At 39.7% G+C, this 26,641-nt stretch overlaps 1 protein-coding gene across 3 annotated transcripts in view; it reads right to left on the bottom strand.

The window, feature by feature from the left end:
* MERTK (MER proto-oncogene, tyrosine kinase) overlaps nt 1-26,641 on the bottom strand; it is a 79,097-nt gene that overhangs the window by 6,316 nt on the left and 46,140 nt on the right. For all 3 annotated transcript variants that reach the window (XM_026695924.2, XM_026695925.2, XM_087931606.1), the window contains 6 exons: nt 21,228-21,313; nt 19,956-20,051; nt 17,593-17,673; nt 16,811-16,903; nt 12,858-12,976; nt 1,008-1,117 (listed from right to left, as the gene is read on the bottom strand). In XM_026695924.2, the coding sequence (XP_026551709.1) occupies nt 1,008-1,117; nt 12,858-12,976; nt 16,811-16,903; nt 17,593-17,673; nt 19,956-20,051; nt 21,228-21,313 (585 nt within the window). The remainder of the gene's footprint in view (nt 1-1,007; nt 1,118-12,857; nt 12,977-16,810; nt 16,904-17,592; nt 17,674-19,955; nt 20,052-21,227; nt 21,314-26,641) is intronic.

Here is a 26,641-nt window from a genome sequence, read left to right as displayed (position 1 = left end):
TCAGGCCAAATTCATAGGCCTTGTTTTTCATATCTTCATATTTGCTGTCTTTCTCTGAATCTATTCCAAATCATTTCCTTCATAAGGTAGAATACACTTGAATGAGTTACAGATTAACTCATACTTTTCAATGTAAAGCAGAACTAATGCCTCTGAGGACATGGAAAATATAGTTCAATTCTTTCTCTGCTACGGTAGCTTATGTCCAGTGTGAAATAATTTTTTTCTCTTTACAATTCTGTAATCCCTTTGATCGGGGTGGAGTCAAGGTGACTGAAATCCTTTCCACAAATATTACTGCTGTACGTTTCATGTACAAACGGCATCTTGTGTGTGGCTTTTATTCTTTCCCTTCAGTTTCTTCTCCTGTTATTTTCCAAGAGGTTATATCAGGAGTGTCAAACTCACAGCCTGTGGGCCGGATGTGTCATGTGCTGGCCCCGCCTGGTTTAGTGAAGGGGAAAGAAGTCCATGATGTCACCGTGAGTTTGACACCTCTGGGTTATATTCATTAATATTTATTTCCCAAGTTTCAGAGAAAAAAGGTTGGGAAAATGGTGCACTAAGATTAAAGCACCCCTCCCTTCATTACATCAGAATCCCTGCAATACACTTTCTATATTTTTCACAAAAACAAATGCTGTAACTATGCATTTAGATCAGCATACAGGTAACATGCCATAGAGAAAGCTAGGCTCTGAAGTATTTTTTTGCCTAATGTAGTTTTATAAGGAATTCTTTTATCATGAATAAAGTACACTTGGGGATTGGAGTTTGAAGTACTGTATAAGAATCTCAACAGAATTAATTGTGTAGTTACTGTACATTAAATTTTCAAACATTCAAAATGCAGTAAATAATTTGAAAAACACTTTTCCTTGATTTTTTATTATAGTTATATTTACTAGATTTTGATCACCATTATTGTTTTCCACTTTAAGATTTACAGTTTCTGACTGAAAATCAAACTGAATTCCGAATAGAAAAGAAAACAGTACAGAACTCACATGCAATTTCGGGCAGCCAGGTCCCTGTGAAGGAAATGTTTGCTACTGAGGTATTCCATTCCTAGAGCAATATGGATCATAAACTTCAATAAAATTTGCAGTGGAACATACTGGGAAAAGAATAAGATGCACATTTTTCTTAATATATGATACTGATTAATCATTGTACTAAATAACAAATGAAAAAATAAGTCTAATAGGCTTGTGGTTAAGACAAATAAAACAGGTCTGGCTCAAATACAAAGATAACTTATTTAATATACTACTGCTAGAGTGAGAGGCAGTGTATCCATGTTGGTTTAACTTGGAATACAAATACTTCTGAACAAATGATATTAATAAAAGCATAACCCTTTCAGATAGATTGAGAAAGATTAGGCTAAAGAAATATCGAAGTGAGTTCATATGTAAATATGTTGCAATTATAGTAATTCATTGGCGGATTGCACTATGAGCAAGATAGTCAAGATGGCAGGGAAAAGTAAGTCTTCTTTGAGTTGCTCTCATTGCACGGTGACTACAAGGAAATATCTGTATCATTTTTCTTGGTAAGAATTCAAAAGTAGTCATTTTTCAGGAATATTTCTTTTCACTTCCCATAGTAGCTATGATGGTTTCCTAGTGAAAACACTCACTGATCCTGCTAGCATTGGATAAATTCCTGAAGACCTGGATATTCCTTTGATTATTGGGTCTGGAGGTTGGATGAGCTTGTTAATAGGATGCTTTTTAAGATTTGAGTTATTGTTTCATTGTTTTTGTTTGGTTTTAATCCTATATGCAAAGTCCAGATTTGTAGTTGTGAATTGGGTCGCTACATAAATTTATATATTGATATGAGAGAGAGAAAGAGAGAGAAAGAAAAACAGATTCTATCTACCCAAATGCCCAGCTAGGGGATGCTATTTAACTCAAGATGACATATAGCAACAAAAAATAAAGAAAAATTCAGTGAAATATAATCAAGTCTAACTGATACAACAAAAATAAATAATAATTTCTTGCATTCACATTCAGCCAAAGGCCTGGCAAACAGTCTTTCAAGGGTGTAATTAGGAACATAGACCTTATCTGCCAAGTAAATATTTTCAAACACAGTGCTGACAAGGAAGGGCTTGGCACAGTGTCTCCGAGATGCACAGAGAGATCTTCACGCTGCTGCAATGAATGAATTGTTTCCTGCAAAAGCTCCCTCCCCTTTTGCCCCTCTTTTAATCCCTATGGGAGGGGCCATTCACTGTCCACCTGTGGCCTTACTCCCATATCGATCCTTAGTTTGTACCTGTTCCTTTCTTTTGGCAGCTCTGCGAATACGCTCCAGCTGCTCCCCCACCTCACTGCTGTCTGACTCCGAAGGCAGCTGATGACTGCCAGACTGCCCTGGCCCCATCTCTGCCTCTGACGCAGAGCCCTCATCCAAGCCTTCCTCAGGCTCCAGAATTGGCCCATGTTCCTCCTCACTGTCTGACTCTGCTGCCAGCTCCGCTAGCTGCCAGCGGGCCACAACAGTCTTAAGAAAATCTTCACTTAGAAACAATGCTCCTAATTAAAAAATCTATTTTTCAATCAGTTCATAAATGTTGATGTTTTGAAAGATGTAATGGATGACATAATTGGAAGAATATGAACACTGGCTTATCTGAATGTTCCTTTTCTCCTGTGGTGTAGAGAGTCCAGAGAGAATGGGTAGGCTCGAGTCCTCAACCTATTGGACTGGGTCTGTGCAATTGATTGAAGATCCACCCTGCACTGTAGGCCATGCCCCAGCTTTCAACGAAGCACCTGGCAGATTGGACATGACTCTATAGATTCAAAGACAAAAATGACATACATCATCACTCCCCCCAACCCACACCCAGACCAGACGGATATGGCTGGGGCTGGACTCTCTATGCTGCAAGCTGGACTGTCCCTGTGAGGGCTTGTGTCTGGTCCTGCTTACAGTGGTGTGTATATACGCTCTGCAGAACCCTTCTGCCAAATGCTGCATCAGCCGATGCAAAGGCATCCAATCGGTAATGTTGGATAAATGGTGATGGTGATGACCTTGTAGCCGCTCAACAGATCTCTTCAATGGGCGCTTGAGTGGCCCATGCTGCCGTCGTTGCCACACCTCTGGTAGAGTGGGCAGTCACTCCTCAAGGCACCAGAAGAGACCTACTCTGATAGGCTTTAGATATGCAAGCACGAATCCATCTACCCACTGTAGATGGAGCCACCCTTGAGCCTAATGTGCCCAGCTGAAAGGACATAAAAAGTGCCTCTGTCTTACATATTGGATGGGTTCTCCAGATGTAAATCTTTAATGCCCTGCAAACATCCATAGCATGCGATGCCCGTTCCAAATTATGTGTGGTATTGGGACAGAAATTTGGTAATATGAGCTCTTGGGCCCTATGAAACCTCAAACTGATTTTGGGGATGAAAGAGGGTCTAATCTCAAAACAACCCTATCTGGGTGGAAAATACACAGATCTTCCCTGACTGAAAGCGCAGCCATTTTGGAAATTCTTCTGGCTGAAGTGATGGCTACTAGGAAGGCTACCTTAAGTGATAACAGATGTAAACTAATGGATCTGAGAGGCTCAAATGGTTCACTCATTAACACCTTTAATGCTTTAGAGAGATGCCAAGTTGGGAACCTATGGACCACTGGAGGTCTAAGATTGGACACTCTCTTTAGGAACCGATGGATAGTTTGATTAAGAGACAAGGACTGTTTCCTATGAATGTACAAGACAGAGGAGAACACAGTCTCCTGTTTGTGAAGGGAGTTGGCCGAGAGCCCTTGGTCAAGTCCCTCCTGTAGAAAATCTAATACGTTGGCTACTGAGGCAGAGGTGGGAGTGAGTGCAGTCTTGCTACACCACTGACAGAAAAACCTTCCAAGTGGCCTCATAAACATGGTTTGTGGAAGGCCTCCTAGCTGCTAGTATAGTGTAGATGACTTTCTCTGATATGTTCTGTTGCCTCAAAGCTCTCCGCTCAACCACCATGCGGTCAGTTGGAACCACAGAGGCTCTGGATGAGGTATTTTCCTTGGTGTAAGGAAACGTTGTGAGGGGGGATCCTCCATGGCTGAGTGATTGAGAGATTCACAGGTCCACAAACCAGGGACGTTTGGGCCAGTAAGGAGCCAGAAGTATGACTTCCTCCTCCTCCTCCAGTATCTTTCTGATGACCGCTGATAGAAGTGGAAGAGGAGGGAAGGCATACAGGAGACCCTGAGGCCACCTGCTTCTGAGGGTGTTGGTCCCTTCCACCCACCATGTCATGAGCCTGGTGAAAAACCTGGGAAAGCTGGCATTGTTTGGAAACGCAAAAAGGTCCACAACCGGTGGTCCGAACCATCATGTCTGCTCCTGAAATAGAAGAGGGTGAATACTCCACTCTGAAGGGTCAATTCTGGCCCTGCTGAGCCAGTCAGCCTGTACATTTTCTACCCCAGATATATGCTCTGCTCTAATGGACAAGAGATTCCTCTCTGCCCAAAGACCCAGGCATTCCACTTCCAATATTAAAGCCCTGGATCTGGTGCCACCTTGCCTGTTAATATGTGCCTTAGTGGCGACATTATCCGTAAAATTCAGAGCTTGTTCATTCTGTATAGTGCCCCTGAATTTCTTGAGAGCCCATCTTACTGCTCTCAACTCTACCCAATTGATATTTTTTCCTTTCTCCAAACCAGACCATCGGCCTTGTGCTAATTGTGACTGCAGATGAGCCCCCCAGCCAAAGAGGCTGGCATTGGTAGTGATAACCAGGTGATGAGGCTCCTTGAACAAGTGACCTTCATTTATTGCCTGGGAAGACCACCATTGTAAAGACTGCTTGACTGACCTGGGGACCATGACTTTACATGAGGAATGGCTTTTGCTTGCCTTTTGGTAGGGCAAGAGGAACCACTGTAACGTTCGAAAATGTAACCTAGCCCAAGGCACAATGGATATGCAAGAGACCATCTTGCCTAAAAGTTGGGAGAGAAGTGTGGCTAAAAGTTGGGAGAGAAGTGCCAAAGGAGTTTTATCTACCCTTGTGATCTCCCTTGAAGACTATACTTGCGCTCTTGGGAAAGGAACACCTTGCAAGACAAAGTGTCAATGTTTGCTCCTAGATGTAATAAACGTCTGGTTGGTATGAGATGACTCTTCTTGTGGTTAATAGAGAAACCGTGGTCTTGCAAAAAGGAAACTGTCACCTGGAGGTCCTTTAAGGCCCAGATCTGTGGGGATGATTGAATTAAGATATCCAGGTAACACTACACCCTCATCGGGATGGTTCTTAAGCGAGCTACCAAAACAGCCAAAATTTTAGTGAATACTTGAACAGCAGAAGACACACCGAAGGGCATAGCCCTATACTGAAACTATCTCCCAGCATAGCTGAAGCGTAGAAACCCCCTGTGCTCCTGGCAAATCCTGGCAGGTATGCCTCTGTAAGATCAATTGAGGTGAGGAAGTCATCCTCCCTAACGTTCTCCAAAATAGATTGTAGAAAATGCATCCTGAAACGCTTGTAACATAAATATTTAATGAGCTTTTTATGGTCAAGAATGGCTGCCCCCCCCCAGGCTTTAAGAATAACAAACAGCCGGGAATAGAATCCCTTACTCTGCTGACTCAATGGAACTGTCTGGATGGCTTGAATATCCAGTAGGTGTTGAATAGCTTGTTCCATGAGTTTCCTTCAGGTTGCCTCCCTGGATACAGGGCAAGGCACATAGAATCTTGGGGGTTATGATCTGAATTCTAAGAAAAGGCCATGTCTGATGGTATTTAGGACCCAAGCGTCAGATGTTGTAGTCTCCCATTGGGCAACAAAACTGGATAATCTGCCCCCAATGGGAGAACTACTACCACAATTAACGGGAGCAATGGAAAAAGTGACTTCCTCCCACACAAAAGGGCCACTTGTCTGAGAATTGAGGCCTGTCTCTGGCCACGCTTTCCTGTGGGCATTCCTGGCAATTAAAGGTCTGCCTCTATGGCCCTTGAGCCCCAGTACTGCTCTGAATGTTGACCTAAGGGAGTATGGAACTGCCCTGAAACCTGAAAGCCTTGTCAGAGATGGAAGGAACTTCTTGTCTTTGATCTCTACAAGATGGGGATCCAAAACTTCCCCAAACCATTTATCCCCTTTTATTGGGGCAGATGCCACCTTCCATTTGCGCCATCCATTGGCTTGCCAATTTTTCAGCCAAACCATCCTGCGTGCAGCCACTGATTGGCAATGGCTGTCAGCCTTCAAGATTTTCTTCCTTTGCTTTGCATCTTTCAGCTGTCATAAGTAACCGGGGGAGGAGGGGGACATGATTATGGGAAGCGAGCTGGAGGTTTTAAAAAACAGAACTGTATAAGTTGGGGTGGAAAGTTTCTTGCTTAGGCTTCTATCCTATGCTCAGCTGCAGCTCTTTATCAAAATATGTCAAGGTCAATGGACGGAGGCCTCATCACCACCTGGAGATACCCACATGATGTGGTACACAACTTTTAATTGGATGAGCCAATTGAACTATTGGGGATGGGAATGTTGCCATCACTTTGTATATGTGATTTATGTGCTCATTTTCTCAGATTCAGAATTCTTTTGTTGCTACCACTTGACTTCCAGTAAAATATATCTTTTCTCTAATTAATGGAGTCTAAGTATTTCTTTCTTGGATTTTGAATGGAGCACCATCTGACAATGGTCTTGGTTGTGAATCTGGCACTGTTTAAGGTGACATCTGCTATAAGTTCAGCTGCTGCTATTAGCTTGTGGATGTCCTGATGGACCCAGGCATCCATAACAGAAATCCTGTCCTGCAGTTGGTGCAGCCAGTGCGGTGAGGCCCTCATGAAGAACGAGGCAGCCGATGCGGCTTTGACTACCCAGGCAGCCGCTTGGTACATACACTGGAGGGACTGTTCAATTCTTTTATCCTTCACCTTCAAGGCTTCCTCCGGTCCCAACTGTGCCGTCTTCCTAGCCTTAAACAGTAATGCATGGAACTTATGGGATTCAAAGAGACTCGAAAAGGCTGGTCTTTCAAGGGCCATGTCTTCATCTGCAGAGAAGTCAGATTCTCTCTTGTCTTCTTGTGGGGCCCTAGATGGGAAGCTATGTAGGGATGGGTCAGGAGAAGCCCTATCCCTCAAGGACTGTCTATTCCTAGAATAGATGGAAGGACCTGGGTCTGAATATTCAGACCCCACAGATTCAGGCCTTCTCATAGCCTGAAGACTTTCCACAATTCCCTGTCTAATGGCTTTTGAGATAATTGCCTCCATGTGAGGAGGTGATTCTTGTTCTGCCCCCTAAGGGTCATGTAGGCCTGCAGCTTTGGGGGTAAAAGCTGCTGGTCTAGACCTCTTAGGAGGGGGTTCCCACGAATCATCCTGGAAGGCCGTGTGAGGTTCCCTTTCATAATCCCTGCCTCCTTCTAGACGCTGTGGGTTAGCAGATGCAGATGACTCATCAGGGGACCAGGCCTGTATATGAGGCTCAATCTGTAACACTGGAGGCTGAGCAGAAGGAACCGACTTATCTGGGGGTGGTGATCTGAGGCTCTTCCCCCCAGCAGCACGCTGGCATTTTTCAACTTGCTTCTCCAGAGCCTTTTGTCTTCTCAAGGCATCCTGCTCTTCTGCCCTGGGGGGCTTTTTAGGTTCAGGAGCCTTTTTCTTTTGCCTGGCACTAGATCTGCCCCTAGATGTAGAGAGGCTATGGTCACCTTCTTTCTCTGCATCTGTCATCTTATCTGGTGGGTTAGAGGCTGAGGAACCACCCAAGGGAAAGACTGGTTCCTGATAGGGGAGGGGATGAGCAGTTACTTTCACATTCAATCTCTTACCTTACCCCTTAGGCCCCATCTGGATTAAACCATTCCTCTTACCTCCCAACCAGCAAAGCAGGCCTTAGAAGGCTATTGCTGGGCTGCAGCCATGCCCTGCCAATCACCACAATCATAAGGACCTGTGTACAAGTCTTCTGGTGCCCACGCGTTACCTCAGTGCTTTAACTGGACTCCCAGCACTGGCAACGTGATTGACAACTGCGCCACCAGCTGGGCCTCAGTTTGCCTCCTCTTCTGCAGCAACCACTGCCACATGATTGTGCTGCCCAGCTGGGATCGGGCCAATTTGCTTGATTGAGTGGTCTGCTGCTGCACTGCTGTGGCGCATCACCCTTCTTCTTATTGGGCTGATCGCCCGCTCCAGCCGCTTGCTGCTGCACTACCACGCTTCGCAGCAAATTCCTTTCCTGGCTAATCGCTGCTCTGCTGTTGCTACTGAGCTACCATGCTTTGCAGCTGACTCCTTATTGGGCCGATCACCTGTTCTGCTGCTGCACTGCCGCACCAAACAGCTGGGGCCCTAATCGGCCCAATCGCTGCAAGCCATTCCTACCATTCTCACATGGTTGCAGCTTCTGCGCTAGGGCTTCTGCCCTAAGTGCTCCCATCTGGACTGGGATTATTAAAAAAACCCTCTCTTCTGGTTGTTTTCCTTCTGATCTTCTTGCTTGCTGATTAAGAGAGAAATTTCTTGGAAAAAAAGGCTTCCAATTTGAAGTGGAGCCCTAGAATTCACATCCATCTTGGCTTGGACTGAGTCAAAAACTGGGGTATGGCCTACGGCGCACGGTGGAGCTTTAATCAATTGCACAGACTTAATCCAATAGGCAGAGGACTCGAGCCTACCCACTCTCTCTGAACTCTCATAGCCACAGAGAGGAAAATTGTCCAGTTTTCATTCCTACATAACAGCTCAGAAAAAAGCTTCTCTTTGAGGAAACCCAAATTATGTATGAAAATGTCATTTGCCATTAATGTGCTATTTAGGCAGGTTCACATGCTGAAGCTCTATAATGTGTGGTCCTATCTTTGTTTAAAGAATGGGTTAAAATGAGGCAATTGCTTTTGTCATAAAGTGTGCAAAAAGCATTGTTTTCTCAACAATTAAAACCTTTGTGTACTCTCTCTGGTGCAAGAACAATATCTATTACATGCATGATAGTAGAAATTACCATAGGCCTTTCAATTACAGGGTATGCCTGTACTGGCATACAGTCCCTAACTGGATGACGATACTGTCAGGCTTTGGTTGGGAGAAATGCCAAGTTCCTTTCTGGCAAGAGGACTGTGGCATGTGGAACATGATTCCAGTAAACACAACACAAAGGTCAGGAAAACAACAGTGCCTTTTGCTTGAAACAAGGCTACCCTGTGTTCAAAATGCCAGGCAAAAATATTTAAAACATAACTATATCTACTGGCTAACATTCACTTCCTAGCCAAGATGATGGAGATTTGTAGTTGGGAAGCTCCGGGCAATATATGATACATAAGGCTATGACTATTTTGAACCAGGACCAAACAATTGTAATGGACTAATTATGGTTGTTCTAGGTAGGTTTCCATTCCTGCTAAATTGGGAGTATATAATCTGGTATCTTTCAGACTCCCATCAACTCTAGAAATCTTCTAGAAAAACAATTCTGAAAATATCTGGAAAGAACCAAATTGTCTACTGAGGCATAATGAATCAACTTTATAATCTAAGCATGTATTTTTATCCAACATTATGATTAAAATCAACCCACAGGGACCTTAGTGGCTCAAAGTTACTTGTATTAGCTTCACCTGATAGCTACAATTTTGAGGGTGAAAGTTGGTTTCCAAATATTTTGTTACCAGGCTAGGAACATCTTCAGTGGGGTTTAGGAGATGTCAGTATCAGTGTTCCTCTGTTTATAAGGGATTCGTGTAGTCAGTAGGTGTTGCTATGGTGAGGTCACAGCGGGTCAGGGTCTACAATATCTTGTGATGGGACAGGTTTTGGTATGTTTTGCTTGTGATGGGGAGGTTACGTCAGGTGAGGATTGCTAGAATTGCTTGTGGAATGCCAGGCTTCGATGAACTCACAAGTGTGGCGGGTGGTAGAATGGCCAATTATTTTTGTGTTGCTCCAATCAAACTGGTGCTGTTTGGTGTCAGTGTGGGTTGAGATTAAGGATTTGGGATCATGGCATTTGACTGCCAGCCAGTATTCATGGATCCTGGTTTTTATTTGATGTGATGTTTTTGTTAGGACTCAGGTGGTCAAGGCAACACAGGTCTCTAGAGGGTTTTTTTATTTCTCTTAACAAATGTTCCAGCCAACGTCCCTCCAATAATCAGTAAGGCTCCACCCCTGCAGTACCCTGAAGGCAGCCACCCTCAGTCTCCCAAACACAGCCCCGGTATAACAAAGAAAGCCCACAGAGTAGGACTATGCTCACAGGGCAAGGTCTAGGGTTCCAAGTCCAATCCACAAGGCAAGGGCAACACAAGGGCAGTCCTCACAACAAGAAACAGGTCCCAGAACAAGAAGCAGTTCCAACGACACATGAAGCAAAGGCCAAATGTAGGCCACAAGAGAAGGGCTAGGTCCAAAACAAAATGCAAAGTGTAATCTTCCCAGCGAGGTAAGACAAAGAGCAACAGGCATGAGTCAAAGCCAGAGAAGTGTAAGCCAAAGCAAACAATTGTTCCTGGAAAGGACTAACTCCCCACAGCTTCTCCTTAAGTTACTCCCCTCCAGGTGTTCCTTGTGAGGAGAGGTTGGGTGACATCCTCCCAAGTAGCCTCGCAGCCCTTCTCTGGGCTTGCTTATACTCCACTCTCCTTGCCCTTGGATCAAGTGGAGTAGATAGCTGTTCCTCATCTGAGGCGATCAGCTGCCTATCAGCACCACTGCTAGTCAGTAGCCGATCTCCCCTGTGTCTGTGCAGGCAGGCAGCTCTCCATCTGGCTGACCACATCTCTATGCCTGATGGGCCTGGGATAGCGTTGTCCTCAGGCCCTGGCATGCCTTCCCAGTTCCAATTCCTCCTCCTTGTCTTCCAAACTGGGCTCTGATGGGGCCATGACAGTTTCTTGCATGTAGAATTGGTTGTAATTGTTACAGTTGATTTTGTAAATTACACTGTTTCTTTCATCCTTCTGTATTTTGTCTTTGGTTCTGGATAATTCCTGGTGGAGTGTGGCTGTGGGTTTGCGACTATTGCTATTCCTAGTGGTTGGAGAATTCTGGCTGTCATTTCTGACACCCCTTTTGTATACAATAGGGTTAGTTTTCATGTGGTGGTTGTGGTTTGGATGCTGTGTATCAGAATATGAAATTTTTTCAGATAGCCGTTATGGAGAAAAACATCAAATCTGGCACTCTACAAGCAATTCTATCAACAGACACATCTACCTACAACCAGCCTAGGAATCCCTCAGAATCCAAATCAACTGCACAGCTAACCAGAGCCAGCACTGACCCTCAACCAACCCACTCAAGCCCCCACCCCCAGTATCACTTCCTAATGACCCTGACCAGATATAACCTCCCCATCACAAGAATCTCACTGGTGAACCATACTGTGATGACCCAGGACAAGGAATGAAGGTCACACAGCCAGCTGAGAGTTCAAACTCCCTTTTTAATTTTTTTTTTCATACACATTTTTGAATACAGCGTTTTGTCCTAGTATACTGTTTACAAGAAACAAAAACTATAGCTAATAGTATAAAATATATCTTCCCATTTACTAATAATAGTACTAATAATATAATAACACATAAACACATTTTTTCTTTACGCTTAACTCATTCATATTTTAGTGCTTATAGCGATTATAGTTATATACCATCTCTGTTTTTAATAAAAACATTCATCATTTTTCTTTCTCTAACTTCTACCCCTTGTCTTTAACCACTCACAGAATCTATTCCATATCAAGTAATATTCTGAGTCTTCTTTTTCTTTTATTTTTAAGGTTAACCTGTCCACCTCAGCACATTCTAGGATTTTCTTGATTACCTCCTCATCTGATGAGGTATTCTCATTTTTCCAGAATTTTGCATAGCTAATCCTTGCTGCTGTCAGTATATGTAAAACCAAGTCTGCAATTCCTTTATCATAACCCTCTGGAATTATGCCCAGCAGGTATGCTTCTGGTTTCCAGTCTATCTTCTGTTTGTTTTTTTCCAGCCAGCTCTCTATTTTCTCCCAATATTGTTTTGCTTTGGTTTGTGCTTGAACCAGACCAAATCTAACAGAGAACTAACGGATAACAGATAATCAAGTTGGAAGGGACCTTATAGGTCATCTAGTCCAATCCCCTACCCAAGCGGGAGACTTACACCATTTCTGACAAATGGCAGTCCAATCTCTTCTTTAAAGTCTCAAGTGATGGCGCTCCCACAACTTCCGAGGGCAAGCTGTTCTATTGGTTGATTGTTCCCACTGTCAGAAAGTTTCTCCTAATTTCTAGGTTAAATCTCTCCTTGTTCAGTTTCCATCCACTATTCCTTGTCTGGCCTATAGGTGCTTTCGAAAATAGCTTGACCCCTTCCTCTCTGTGGCAGCCCCTCAAATATTGACTGGATTGGTTGAAAGCCAATAAATTTAGAGTCTTCATTTCCCATTTAAATCTTGGGTCACCAGTTTGGTACACTTAAATGCCAAAGGGTTTTGCAACAAATTAGCATCCTCAGGCTTTCTATCCCATTTGATTTGACTTTAAATATTTTTAAAATTTTGTATTAAAAAGGTAAAACAAAACTCTCAGCAACATCCTTAATTCCAAAGATGACTTTAAGCTTCATATTGAAGGATGTGAATGTACAACCCATTGTTTTGTTTGAAAGTATATTTTAATGTCCAGCAAAAAATATCAAAAGCAAGCTGACATGGCAGAAAACATTGTAGGAGGTTAGAGGGAATGTAAAAGAAGCTGGTGAGGTTTGTTTAGTAAACAGGCATTTTATGACTGATGATCAAAAGACCACCATGTAAAATTATGTGTTAAGCAGGTTTCACAATCAGTTCTTGAGCTTACCTGGGAAGCCACTCCAAGCCTTAACCGAAGAAGAAAGCTATGCAAATCTCCATATTTCATAAATGGAAGAATCACCATGGGCTTTGGAATCTGCTGAGTACTGGGTTCTATGCATACACCTGGAAAGAATAAAGAAAATGAATAAAGAATTAAGAAAATGTATTCAGTTTTTTGTCTATTATCTAGTTTTATCTTTACTTGTAAAGCTTTAAAAAGCTTTACTTTTTAAAGTTGCATATCTCTCAACAATTTTTATTGCAATTTAGGAGCCACTTGATTCCAGATGATTGTGGGTGAATTACACTTTTAAAAAGCAATGAACAATAAAAATAAATAGAATATAAGCATCCAGAAGACAAACACTAAATAACAAAAAAGCATCCTACAAAGGGTTCAATCTTTACCCCAAGGCCTGGAAGAACAGCGAAGTTTCCAACAACTTTCTGAACATCATCACTGTGAAGCCATATAGATCTCTGACTTACAATTAACATCAAATAAAATAAGAATATTTACAAAATATAAAAAGAAGCAACTATTTAAAATTGTCTTTTATAAGATAATTCAGTTTCAAATTCGTTTGTTTCATTCATTAAAGGAGGCTAGAAAGTATAAACAGGGAATTGTTTCAGGAAGATCTCACAATAAAGACAACAAAATGCACAGTAATGTTCCAGTTGAGAGGGGAAAAACAAAATAGCCATACAAAACAAAGACCCACCTGATTTATTTGGTTACTTCTTGTGGAAGATTTATGATTTAGATATCCAACAACCCCCCTTTAATATTGCTTACTTAGCAAACATATTTAATTATATATTGTTTTTGACTGAGGTAGTTCTATTTAATTATCACAGTTACAAACAATTGATCTTCTTTGATTCTATCTAATTTTCTAGGCTATAAGAGCACTGTGATGACAAATTCAGTAAATTAATCTTCTCCAATTTAGTGTGTTCCACTAAACTGGATTATAATTTTAGTAATTTAGCAATCTTCATAGTACAACATCTTATTGAAATTTCATAATAGATGTGTTACTAATCTACAATTGTCCAAATGTAGATAAAAATATTTTCAGTGATAATTCAAATAATAAATTTAGGAATGAATTGCTAATATAAATAACCTCTGGAGGTTTCTGAAAAGTACAATTATCTCCTGATCCATGCTTCAAGTTATCTTGTGCTTACATTTTTTTTCTGTATGTAATTGATATGTAGAAAGAGTGCTTAACATGGATTTTAAGTAGTTATAATGACTTTTTTTTAAAAAAAAAATTTTTATTGAATTTTCACATTTAAAAACAAATTCTATATACCTTTTTTGCAGTTATTAATGGCATCAGTTATTCCATTCTCCTGTACATACATACACACATATATACACACTATTTACAGTTATACTTTTACATTTACATTATCTTTGCTTTCTATTGTCTAGCCAGACATACCATTTCTCCCAGACTGTATTCTTTTTCTTCCCTCTCCTGCAATTCCATTACAAGTTTGCTCATTTCTGCGCAATCCATTACTTTTTTTAATGATTATATCATCTGTGGGACTGCTATCTGATTTTCAGTTTTAAGCATATAGTATTCTAACCACTGTTTATGTATTATTAAGCATTCAATATCCTTTGTATATTCACCTTTAGTTATCCCTAGTAGAAATGTTTCAGGTTTGGGTAATATCTTTGAGCCTGTTATTTCCTGTATCCTTATTCCAGAATTTTTTTGCTTTTGAGCAAGTCCACTACATGTGAAAGAAGGTACCTGGTTTTTTTTGCATTTCCAACATTCAGGTTTTAAATTTGGGTAGATTTTGGCCAATCTCGCTGGCGCTACATGCCAATGATAAAAGATTTTGTACAAATTTTCTTTATATGAGGCTGCCAATGTTAATTCATCCATAATCTTTCCCAAACATCTAGCTGTATACTGCATCCAAAATCTTTCATCTAGGCTATCATTGTTGGTTTCACCACTTCTTCTTCTCTGTCAAATTTTAAAAGATAATTATACATTTCAGTTATAAATTTTTCCTCTGGTCCTAATACTATTTCATCTATTTGTTGTGGTGTTCTATCTATACCAAATTCTTCTAAGTCTTTTTTGGATTTTGTTTGCAGCTGTAGATATGGCCACCAATCTATTATTATCCCTTCCTCTTTCAATTTTTGGTTTGTCTTCAGGGTTCCTCAGTCATCCAATAATTGGCTATATCGAATCATTTTATTTATGTCCAAAGTATTTGAGTAAATCATGGCTTCCATAGTGGAAAGCCAGCCTGGTATTTTGATATAATGTTTTTTTCCTAATTTTGCTCCAAATTTCTAATATTGCCTCTCTAATTCAATGATTTAGGAAGTGTGAACATGTCTTATTTCTCTTCTCCCACATAACAGCATGCCAGCCAATTTGTAGATCATGTCCTTCAAGAGTTAATAGTCTCTTATTGCTTAAGACAATCCATTCTTTGATCCAAATTAGTGCTGCTGCATGTTGGTATAATTCCCAGTCCGGAAGTCCAAAGCCACCTCTATGTCTATTCTCTTGCATTAGTTTTAACCTTATGCATGTTTTCCCCCTCCTATATAAATTTAGTCACCACCTTATTCAATCCCCCCACAAAAAATATTTAATTTTATAGGGACCATCTGGAATAGGTATAACCACCTTGGTAGCAGGTTCACTTTTATTGCTGAGATTTTCCCTACTAAAGATAGCTGTAATTTTCTTTGTTTTGCTTTTTTGATGATGTTTTTGATGTTAGGTGTCCATTTTAGGTCATGTGATATAATAGAACCTAAAAATTGAAGGTCTCTACTGTTGCAACTGTGTTGTCTAGTATTGTTAAAAGGTGGTAGTATGTGAGGATTTCTTCTAAAGTCTACCACTATTTCTATGGTTTTAAGTGTGTTAAGTTCCAGATTGTTCCAGTTGCACCACGAGGCAAGTTGTACAACTTCCTGTCTGCTTATGGATTCATTGCCTTGAATGAGACCAATCACTGTTGCATCATCTGCAAACTTCATTATTTTAACAGATGGATCATTTGAGATGCAGTCATTGGTATAGGGAGAAGAGAAGTGGAGAGAGCATACAGCCTTGGGGGGACCCTGTGCTAATTGTACAGGTATCAGATATGATTCTGCCTAGTTTCACCTGCTGCTTCCTGTCTGTTAAGAAGCTTATGATTGACCATTATTTCTATATTTTTACCTCATTTTCCAATTCTTTATTCATCCAAATCATATCTATCCTGGACAGTGATTGATGTGGATTTGAATAGAATGTACATCCCCTTTCTTTCCCATTTAACTCCCTCCAACTATCGCTTAAGTTTAACTCATGGGCCATATAAAAAAAAGTTTCTGGTAATATTTTCCTCCTTTTCTTTTTCTTTTTTCTTTGTTACTTTTATAATCCCCATCAAGATTCACCACTGCGTTAAAGTCCCCTACCAAACAAATGTTTTCCTGTCCTGATTCTATTATTTTTTCATAAACTTTATGATAAAATTCTTTTTGATTTTCATTCGGGGCATAGAATGTTACTAGTAAAAAATTTTTGTTGGATTTTGATTTCTATCATTAATATTCTTCCACTGTCGTCAGCATAGATTTATTTTGCATTTATTTTTTCTTTAATGTATTCTGTGATCCCTTTTTTTTGGTCTGCCAATGAAACAAATAATTTCCCTAATTTTGCTTGTTCTAGATAGTTTTTGTTTTTTAATATGATTTCTTGAAGGCATATTCTGTCTGCCTTTTGTTTCTGGAGATTTGTAAAAGTTTGTTTCCTTTTTATTGGGGAATTTAGTCCATTGGTATTTATGGATATTAATTTGATCTCCTCTTCCATCCTATTGACTATACAGTTGTCTTGGATTTCTATTGGGCTGTGAATAAAATATTTTTACCCAAGAAGTACTGTTTTCTAGTTGACTCACCAAGAAGTTTGATGACATTTGGGTGATCAAAATCTTTCATACAAGCTGCTTCTCTGAGGAACTCTTCAATCTCTCGTTGGGAAAAGCTGTCCACTAAAATATAATAGAATAAATAAAAAGTTTTAATAAGAAGTTAGTATTTTAAATACAGCACAATTTTTTTTTGCATATGCAAAGGAAATTTTAGCTTGTCCTCAGCATTTGTTAACAGAACATTATCCCTTGTGATCAGGTGTATGAGTAGGTTATTGTGGTGAAAATTAAGACTGGCATTGTTCCCCATGATTTTAGTCAAAGGTCAGAACAAAGGAATGCAGCATAACTAAATGAAATTTGTTGCTTCAATTGCATATCTAGAAGCAGGCTCTTTGAATGTTTCAAGGCAATTTTATAGTTTTACTGAAATTATGGGTAAACACCACAACTTTCACGATTGAGTTGTGATGACCTGTATTCTCAAACATAAACTTCTATTTTAGAAACTAAGAGATTACAGAATTGAATGCAAGATGCATTGCTAGCAGATATGTGATTATTTTTTCAATTATTCTGATATACTGTACTTGAAAAAATGAAAAATAGCATATACCTTTTAACAATAGATATCTGAGTAATAGACAACCTTCTGTCTCTTCTTAGATTTTCTGGATTCTTAATTGGAAAGGATTTTCTCATTTTGGAGGAGTTCTACAACATTGTTCAATTTTCTATGTTGTTAAATGCTCCTGAATATTTCTTAAACACAAATAACTTTAGATCTGTAGAGACCAGATAATACTTACATTTCATTGTTTTCACAGCAACTTTTTGGGTGGTTCCATCAGGATCACTGAGACTCCCTTCCATGACTGATCCAAATTCCCCTAAATGGAGAAATAATACCATATTTGTCTCTATACATAAAATCCCATTTCAAAATTTAGCTAGCAAGACTTAGAAGATTCTTCAGATCAACAAAGAACTAATGGGGATAGGCTCAGCTGCTTCATGAAGAATATATCCCTCATGTTTTCGAGCTATCTAATCCCGAGTTTGCTGAAATTACATACATTCACAGGAAAAACAAAGGTAAAACATGCTTTGGAACGTTGGTAAAAAGGACATAAATGATCTTAATCTCTACCATGGCCATTAATGATCTTCTACAAACTCACTCTTCCTTCTGCCTCTCCACTCCCTTTGAATTTACTTCTTGCTTCAGAGCCCAATTAGGGATAAAATTAAAATGTGTCAGGGACAGCATTTGTACAAAAAGGTGGTTGAAACAGAACAGAAGACAAAAAAGGAGGTTCACAGAGTAGGCCAGTGCAAAGGGCTACAATTATGATATTTTGAGACTTTAGTGGACTGACAAAGTGCAATTAAACTGCAATTTTGGGCATGCATTGGAAACTGTTAAAGGGTCAATCCAGTGTGACAGATATCTTAACTTATATTATTGACAATATTACTAGATATTGCAGATCAGCAGAACTTATGTAAAAAGGATTTGGAAAGGGGTATGGATAGAAGGATGAGTCTGATAGAAGTTGGGCGTTCTAACTGAAGACAAATTTCTAACTATCAGAGTGACTGGGTTAATGATATTTAAATATTTATTACCTAGAAATGAACATATTAATACTGTACAATACTTTGTACAATATAAGTTACAAAGAGTCATGTGAGAGTTAACAAAGTTCTATACTTGAAAGAAATCTTGAACTATAATCTTAAAGGAACATGTTTACAACATTTTAAAAGTTATATATACCGGTAATCCTCATTTGACATTACTTTCATATAAAGTAAAGAGCAATTGGTTAACTTTTTTATGAAGATGGTGCAGCGATTATCTTAACATTATTTATAGAAGATAGCATTAAGATCAGCTGCCTCCTCTAGCATGGAAAATAACCTCATTTTTTCATTATCAAACTGGAAATTATGATAGTTTCAAAGAAACCTTTTCCATGCTAGAGGCACTTAGAAGTCTCAGATTTAATCTTTAAAAGAGACAGTGAAAAGAAGTCTAGTTGGCCTCTTAAAGTTTGTCTGTACAAAAGGAAGTAATTATATAATAAAGGGGGCTAAAAGTGTTTGAAGCCACCTTATAGCTATTTTATATGTAGGCATTAGAAACCCTTGAAATAGTTTTTTTTAAAGAATATCTTTTTGGTTCCACAATGAGTTCCAAACTCATCCTTTGATCCAAGATTGAAATAGTATCAATTGAAACTGTGCAAAAAGTATGTACTGTATTAGCTATTACCTTAAATTCTCAATTACTTGGGTTGTTTTGATCCCTTAAATATAAAATTCATTTTTCTTGGTGGAAATCACTTAGTGCCAGCCTAGAAAATTGTGGGTTTTGACCTAATGCATAGTTTTAATGGATTTTGATTAGACCATTTCAACATACTAGAGATACTGACCTCCAACATAATTTCAACCTGTGCCCATTTTACTTTCTCCCAGTGAGACTAGAAAAAAGCACTGCATTTGCCCATTATTTTTTTAATATTGTCTTCTAAGATACCACGTTACATTGGCCTGCTCTATTTCCCCTCCCATTGCTTATTAGGCAGAGAGGTTTTGCAACATTTCTAAAGAACAGCATCTCTACCATATGGCAATAAGGAAATTGAAACTGTAGGTCATGCTGTACTGTTTCGTTTATAGAGATATTTGGATGGGACTGAAAATACCCATCAGCTGATCATGTAGTGAAGATCTCAGAAAGTCGAGCCAGATTCTGAATGTTGGCTACAGTGGAACATAAATTTGTTTTGGGGAAAGTATAAATATTGTTTGAAGTTAAGAAATTTTTCTGTATTTTGCTATTTTTAGTAATATTTCAATTTTGAAGTATCTGTTTTATTATTTTTTATTTTATATATAAGTTGCTCTGGATCATGACTATAATAAAGTAACAAACTAAGTGATACAATAAAAAAATATATTTTAATTTACAAAGGTCCTGCCTATTTGTTTAATACAAGCTGCTTTTTGGAACATGTTTGATTGGTAATTCTCTAAGGGAATTGGCTTGCAAATGAAATGTTTTTACCATGTGAATTTGAGTTTGCTTGACACAGCTTATGCAAGATGAGGAAAGAAATCTTGCTTGACAGTTATGACAACTGCATAGATAGATGGTACTCACCTTCTCCCAAGATTTTTCCTAGGGCTAAGTTGTTCCGGACAATCATAACATCCTGGAGTTTTTCTTGAAGTTCTTCACTTACTCCTAGGCTACCCACTGGAAAAGTAATGTACAAATGAGATATGAGGTACATATCTTTAATATGTGGGTTTCCTGATTGCATACTTGATGCAGGAAGACACTATCAATGCTGGATCCAGGAGGGACAGAATGAATGTTCTGAATTTCCCCATATTTAAGAAATAGATAACACTCAGTAACTTCTGTATATTATTCGGTCTCACTATGAGGTACCAATTATCCTCTCCTATATCAAGGGAGAGCTTAAAAGCAGCCTTCTCCAATCTGGCCATCCTTCAAGTACGTGACTTTAATTCCCAGAATATCTCTGCCAAGATAGTACTGCTCAAAATTTACAGATGTTAACTTCGAATATCTGGTGAGCAAATAGATTGAAGTTCTGTCTCTGTGTACAGAGTACAATAGTCTTCAGGATGCTTCAGGGAAGAAACTTAATTGTTTCTCACGTCGTACCATAGGAGTTGAAAACTGCCAATTCTAGAATTACAGGCTAAAATGTTTCCTTAAGTAAAACATTCCTGAATACTGGAATATCTTGCTAGCTGCAAGCATTCATAGTCAGATAGGAGATAGAATTATGGTCCTATAAATACATCTAATTGTGGTTTATTTAATGACTCACTATAGTTTAGTATGAAATACAAACAGGGTTTATATAGTGTACTGCAAGTGGCTGAGTTACACAAGTGGTAGAGTTACACATACTAGGTAACATTATCAATGCTAGTGAGTGTGGGGTTTGCTCCCTGTTTATATATAGTAGCTTGCTCTGCTAAAGTTGGTAGGGATGTGGTTTTCTCCTTGATAGTTTCTTGATTAAGGTATTGTTTTCTGTTTGATTGTTTGTCTAGTGTTAATCTGGGTGTAGGCTGATAGAAAGGATATGTCTTTTGGTTTCCTTCTTAGCTCTTTTAATTGCCTCTTTTGAATGGTCAGTAAATGTGGTTTATCTTCATATGTCTATTGATGGGTGAGCAAACAACCAAACCCAAAAAGCTCCAAGGATTTCACAGTTTATCTCTGAGCTTATTTTCTTTTAATGTGTGTGTGTGTGTGTGTGTGTGTGTGTGTGTGTGTGTGTGTGAATATGTATTTATCCATAATTCTCCTCTCATCTTCCATGCTCTGTTTTATGAATGGTCTCCCTTCCTCCCTTGACATAAAGGATTGTAACACCAATCTAAAACTTACATGTCAGTTCCACAGTTCTGCGGCCATAAGATTTCTTGACTCTGTAATTTACAGCCAGTTCTGTCTCTTGTCTGCTAAAAGCATACCTGGTGGGGAAAGAAATACAATATGATAATGCCTCCATAATCCATTTATTCCTGTGAATCTTTAGGAATTTGGGGATATAGGGATTGCAGCTGCATTATGAGCAATTATTGTCTTCCTTTGGGATTACTACAGGCAGGTGTTTGGCTCAGGTTGAATCAAAACAATGAAAAAGGAAAGGAAATTCCAGTTATGTTTCATTTTTTCCTCTGACTGAGTTATATGATATACTTGTTTCCATTCATTTATCTCTGTAAACATTCAATAATTACACTTATCTTCCATATAAAAGAAAGGCTGAGTCATTCAACTATTTTAGTGAACTGGAAAACTACTTTAAATATTCATTTTCAAAATGTTGTCCATAAATAGCAGTGTGCTACCTAAAACTTTCATTTTCATACTTAATTTCCCTCTCATGACTTACAGTTGCAACATTTTAACAAGAAATCAGAGCTTCTAAAAAATAAAGAGGCCAAGACAGTTAATGCAATTGAGATTCTATTTTAAAAAGTGTCAGTGGAGAAGTCGTTTCAGAATTACCCCTCACAAAAACAGTACTTTCCTTCTTTCCTTCCTCTTGTGTCCACTGTCCAATTAAACAAATTCCCTCCTCTCCAACTGCTCCTAGTCCCAGGAAGGAAATGCCCAAATAAGCTGAGATCACCATTTGTTGAGTCAGCTTATCCAGTGCACTCAAAAGGAACTTTTTGTGACATTCTAAAAAGAAAGCTTAGTCCAGCAAAAGGAATTTAAAAACACCCTCATTTCACAATTTGAATCTATTAAATGAAAAGGAGATGTACATCTAATTATAGATGGTGTTTTAATAGGTTAGTTCCTTCTGTCAACAGGATGGTTCCAGCAACTGGGCAGAGGGAGAAAGAGCCATTTCCTCTGCCTACATTTATTGTCATTGCCCTCAAATCTTCTTCAGGGAACAATTAGGGTGGCAAAATACTGTGGGATGAGGTGAATAAAAGTTTGTTCACAACTTTTGATATGAGATTCTAGGCATCATCTTTCTTATTAGAGAATCATGCTCTGAAAAAGAGCTACATTTATACTTAAATAAGGTAACACACAGTAGGATTTAAAATATGATAATGTACCATTTTCTAACAAAGGGAATTTGTTCTGGGAATTGTACATCTTAAAGTGCCTTAGATTGAGAAATTTTGCTGTAAAAAAAATGGTTTTGCAGTAGGTTTTCAGCAGAGCTGAATTTCCAGAGGCATGCTATGAAAAAATATTCTTGGTACATTTAGAACAGCTAGCTATTTTTCAAAAGTTTAAAAAGGAAAGGCAAGAACTGATCACAAGGTTTATGAACTGAGATTACAATAGGTCTTTGTTGGATATATAAAATGATCTTCACAAAGTGTAACTGAAAGTGGTTCCCTCCCATTTTGGAAAAGATTAGAGATCAAAAATTTATGTGCTAAAAACAGGATATAACCAGTCATATTTTTAAGCTGATTCATCACATTACAATTTGTCAATACCAGGATTTGTTTTTTAGTGCTATCTGTAATTATTTTACATACTTCTAAGTTACGATACACCTTCTATATTTGATGTGATGCATTCTGATTTCAGTGCTAATATTTCCTTACATCTATGTGTACATTTGCTCTGAAAATACAAATGTACTTGAAATAGAAGAACCGGGTCCAATAAAGATAATACAAAAATAAATTACTAAGGTAGCATAAAACTCTTTGGTTGCCTGAATTAAATGCGGGCAAATTAGTTCATAATTTAACAATCTGTGAATTCAGCAACTCATTCAACAAACCATGATTTAAAAAAATATCTTAGCACGATATGCAAATCTGGTTTAGGTGCTTCAATCTGTATCTAAGCCGGATTTACAGAATTTCTTTCACAAATTCAGTTAGAAAGAATATTCCCAAACCCAAAAAATCCTAGAAATCTTAACATGCTAAAAATATGTAACTGTCTTAGAATTTTAGCAGCTATGTAAGGAAGTTTCCCAGAACTTTCCATATGTCAAGCTGGAAAAGGAAACAATGTCAAGAAGCTCAAGAACTCCTTTTGGTTCTGTTCCATGCAATAGTGAACAGAAAAGCCCATAAAATCCAAGGCTGTTAGATTGCAAAATCTGGCTACAATAGCATGAAATATGATAATAGAAAGTTCTCTTATTTATTTCTCCTCTATCCTATTGCTTAATCCTTGCTTTCTGAAGTAAGGAATAGAATAAAATGAAATGGCATGGAATGGAAATAGGAATAGAATTTTTACTGTCACTTTAAATTTACAATAATAAGCACACATTAAAATGAAATTTCATTGCAATCATTATCTCAAAAGATAATTATTATACATATATTTCAGGATCCAGATTGATGGGCGCAATACGCTGACTAAACTGCTTAGAGAGTGCTGTAAAACACTATGAAGCGATATATAAGTATAAATGCTATTGCTATTGCTATAAACACATATACAGTATAACACAGAGGAACATCACAGCCTGATTAGAAGGTATACATGTATGTTATGTCTCCCTTTTAAATGCAGGAGGGCAAAACGAAACAAGCAGTTCCAAAATATCACAAACCAAAAAGCAAACTCTCACAAGAGGACCGATGAAGTATCTTCAGTCCTCAGCAATAAATCCAAACTCTGTCCGGCAAACCTGACGTGGCTATAAATCCCAAAGCCTCAAAGAGTTCTCTTCGAGTGTTCACTCCCAAAAATCACTTTGCTTCTGGCAAAGCTCGCCAGCCAAGCTGTTTCCTTTTATCCTCTATGAGGGCGTGTTAATCTCCTTAATTAGTCACTGGCTTGATGCCTTCTCCCTAATTGAGATTGACGTCTCATCCACCGTCTGTTTCTCACATCTAACCAGGAACTTTCAAAATTCTCCTCCTCGCTGGAAAACTCTTGCATGTGTTCCTGGTTAGCTATTCCTGGCTGTTGCTCAGCCAGAGGAGAAGAATCAGAGGAGGTCGAAGGTCCTGACATCTCTATTAAATCAGGTTCGTCTCTCCTAGTTAAATCCATTTCCTCATCCTGACTACAATCCAAATCGCTCAGCAGTGCCGGCTCATAATTCACTGGTCAGACAAAATGGCATGACGGTGTACTCGAAATGACCATAACAAGTGCCAAACGCTGTCTTCCACTCGTCCCCCTTGCGCATCCGAACCAGGTTGTAGGCCCCACGCAGATCGAGTTTAGTGAAGATAGTAGCCTCCTGCAACCGCTCCATCAATTCCGGAATGAGTGGCAAAGGATAACTATTCATCACTGTGATGGAGTTTAACCGACGGTAATCACAGCATAAGCGAAGTTCTTCCGACTTCTTTTTAACAAAAAGAATGGGAGCCGAAAGAGGAGACGACGATGGTCGAATAAACCCCCGAGCCAAGTTTTTATCTAGAAACTCTCGAAGTGCAGCCAACTCAGGCTCCGACATGGAGTATAACCAACCCTTGGGCAGTGGAGCATCTGGTATCAGGTCTACAGGACAATCATAAGCACGATGCGGTGGTAACTGATCTGCCTCCTTCTCGCTGAAAACGTCGGAGAAGTCCGATAGCTCCGCAGGTATGGAAACAGCAGGAGCGGCGGTGATATCCTGGCCAGTGCAGATATGTCTCAGATGATCCACACATTGGAGACTTGGAAAGGAAATGGCATTCTGCGCCCAGGCCACCAACGGATCGTGCAAACATAGCCAGGACACACCGAGTACCAAGGAGAGATGAAGGTTCGAGGTGATATAAAAACTTATCGCCTCCTCATGATCCCCAATGACCATACACACTGGCTGGGTGGCGAAACGAATGGGCCCAGACTTGAGCTCATGCCCATCCACGGTTTCCACCTTAATGGGTGGTTCCATAGCAAACAATGGGATCTCATAGTGCGTAGCAAAAGCCCGGTCCATAAAACTGGTTGTAGCCCCTGAGTCCACCAACGCAACTGCAGGGATTCCCTCCTTCAGAGACTGTGAAAAGATTTTACTGTCCAAAAGTAAATGCCGAGGAGGCCCTGGATTCACTTCAGCAATTTGGGGTGGGGGTGTGGAACGTGCCCGACCTAGGGTTTCCCCGAGGTCGGGCCTACCCCGTTTCCCGACGGGTCAGGAATGGATTCAGGCACAGGTGTGCGGGTCCCTCTCCGTTTGCAGGAATTAGCAAAATGTCCTGAACCCCCGCAATACAGGCACAAGCCTTCCTGAAACCTTCTAGAACGTTCTCACACCGTTAAGCGAGGGCGGAGTGCACCCAACTCCATCGGCTCCTCGGTCTTAACCGTAGTTTGAGAAACTTTTGGTGGCGTGGTTTGTAAACGAGGAAGAGAAGATGGTTCCACAACAGGCCGTTTGCTTCCGCGCTGTTGTAAGCGGGCTTCAATCCGCAAACACTGTGTTACTAGTGCATCCAAAGTTGCAGCCCGCTCCGCATGCACTAACTCATCTTTGATGTTATCTGCCAAGCCCTCCTGAAACGCATCCATGTGGGCTGATTCGTTCCAGGTGGAATCCATACAAAGTAAACGAAATTCTGCAATATATTCCTGCAGGGGACGTTTCCCCTGATAAATGTCCCGTAACCGTCTTGCCACAGTTTGAGTTTTAATTGGGTTTTCAAACATAACCCTCATTTGTTGCTGAAAACCCTGAAAATTATCTAATAAAGGACTATCTTGAGTTAACAAGAGAGTAGCCCATTTGGCAGCCTGCCCAGACAAAAGGCTAATAATAAATCCTACCTTAGCCCGGTCATTTGAAAGTCTTCAGGCCTCAAGGACATAAATAACTGACACTGCCCCCAAAATGCCGGAAACATGTCCATTTGTCCTGAAAATTTCTCCGGCAGGGATACCGGGCTTTTCCTCAAGGGAGGGGCTGTAGGAGCAGCAGGAATTTGCAAACTTGAAATATGATTCACCAACTGAGTTACCTGGTTATAGAGGGTCTGGTTACTTTGTAGCAGTTGGTTTATTTGTTGCTGTTGCTGCTCCACCAAATGCTGCAGTTGAGTTGAATCCATCTTGGTTGAAAGATGGTTTGTTTTGGGCCAGAAGCAAAAATGTTATGTCTCCCCTTTAAATGCAGGAGGGCAAAACGAAACAAGCAGTTCCAAAATATCACAAACCAAAAAGCAAACTCTCACAAGAGGACCGATGAAGTATCTTCAGTCCTCAGCAATAAATCCAAACTCTGTCCGGCAAACCTGACGTGGCTATAAATCCCAAAGCCTCAAAGAGTTCTCTTCGAGTGTTCACTCCCAAAAATCACTTTGCTTCTGGCAAAGCTCGCCAGCCAAGCTGTTTCCTTTTATCCTCTATGA

The sequence above is a fragment of the Pseudonaja textilis genome, chromosome 1, assembly GCF_049901715.1.
Source record: "Pseudonaja textilis isolate UNSWEBS1 chromosome 1, rPseTex1.2, whole genome shotgun sequence".
Classification (NCBI taxonomy): Eukaryota; Metazoa; Chordata; class Lepidosauria; order Squamata; family Elapidae; genus Pseudonaja; species Pseudonaja textilis.
The sequence above is the reverse complement of the archived record's forward strand: the minus strand, read 5'-3'. Positions and strand labels throughout refer to the sequence as shown.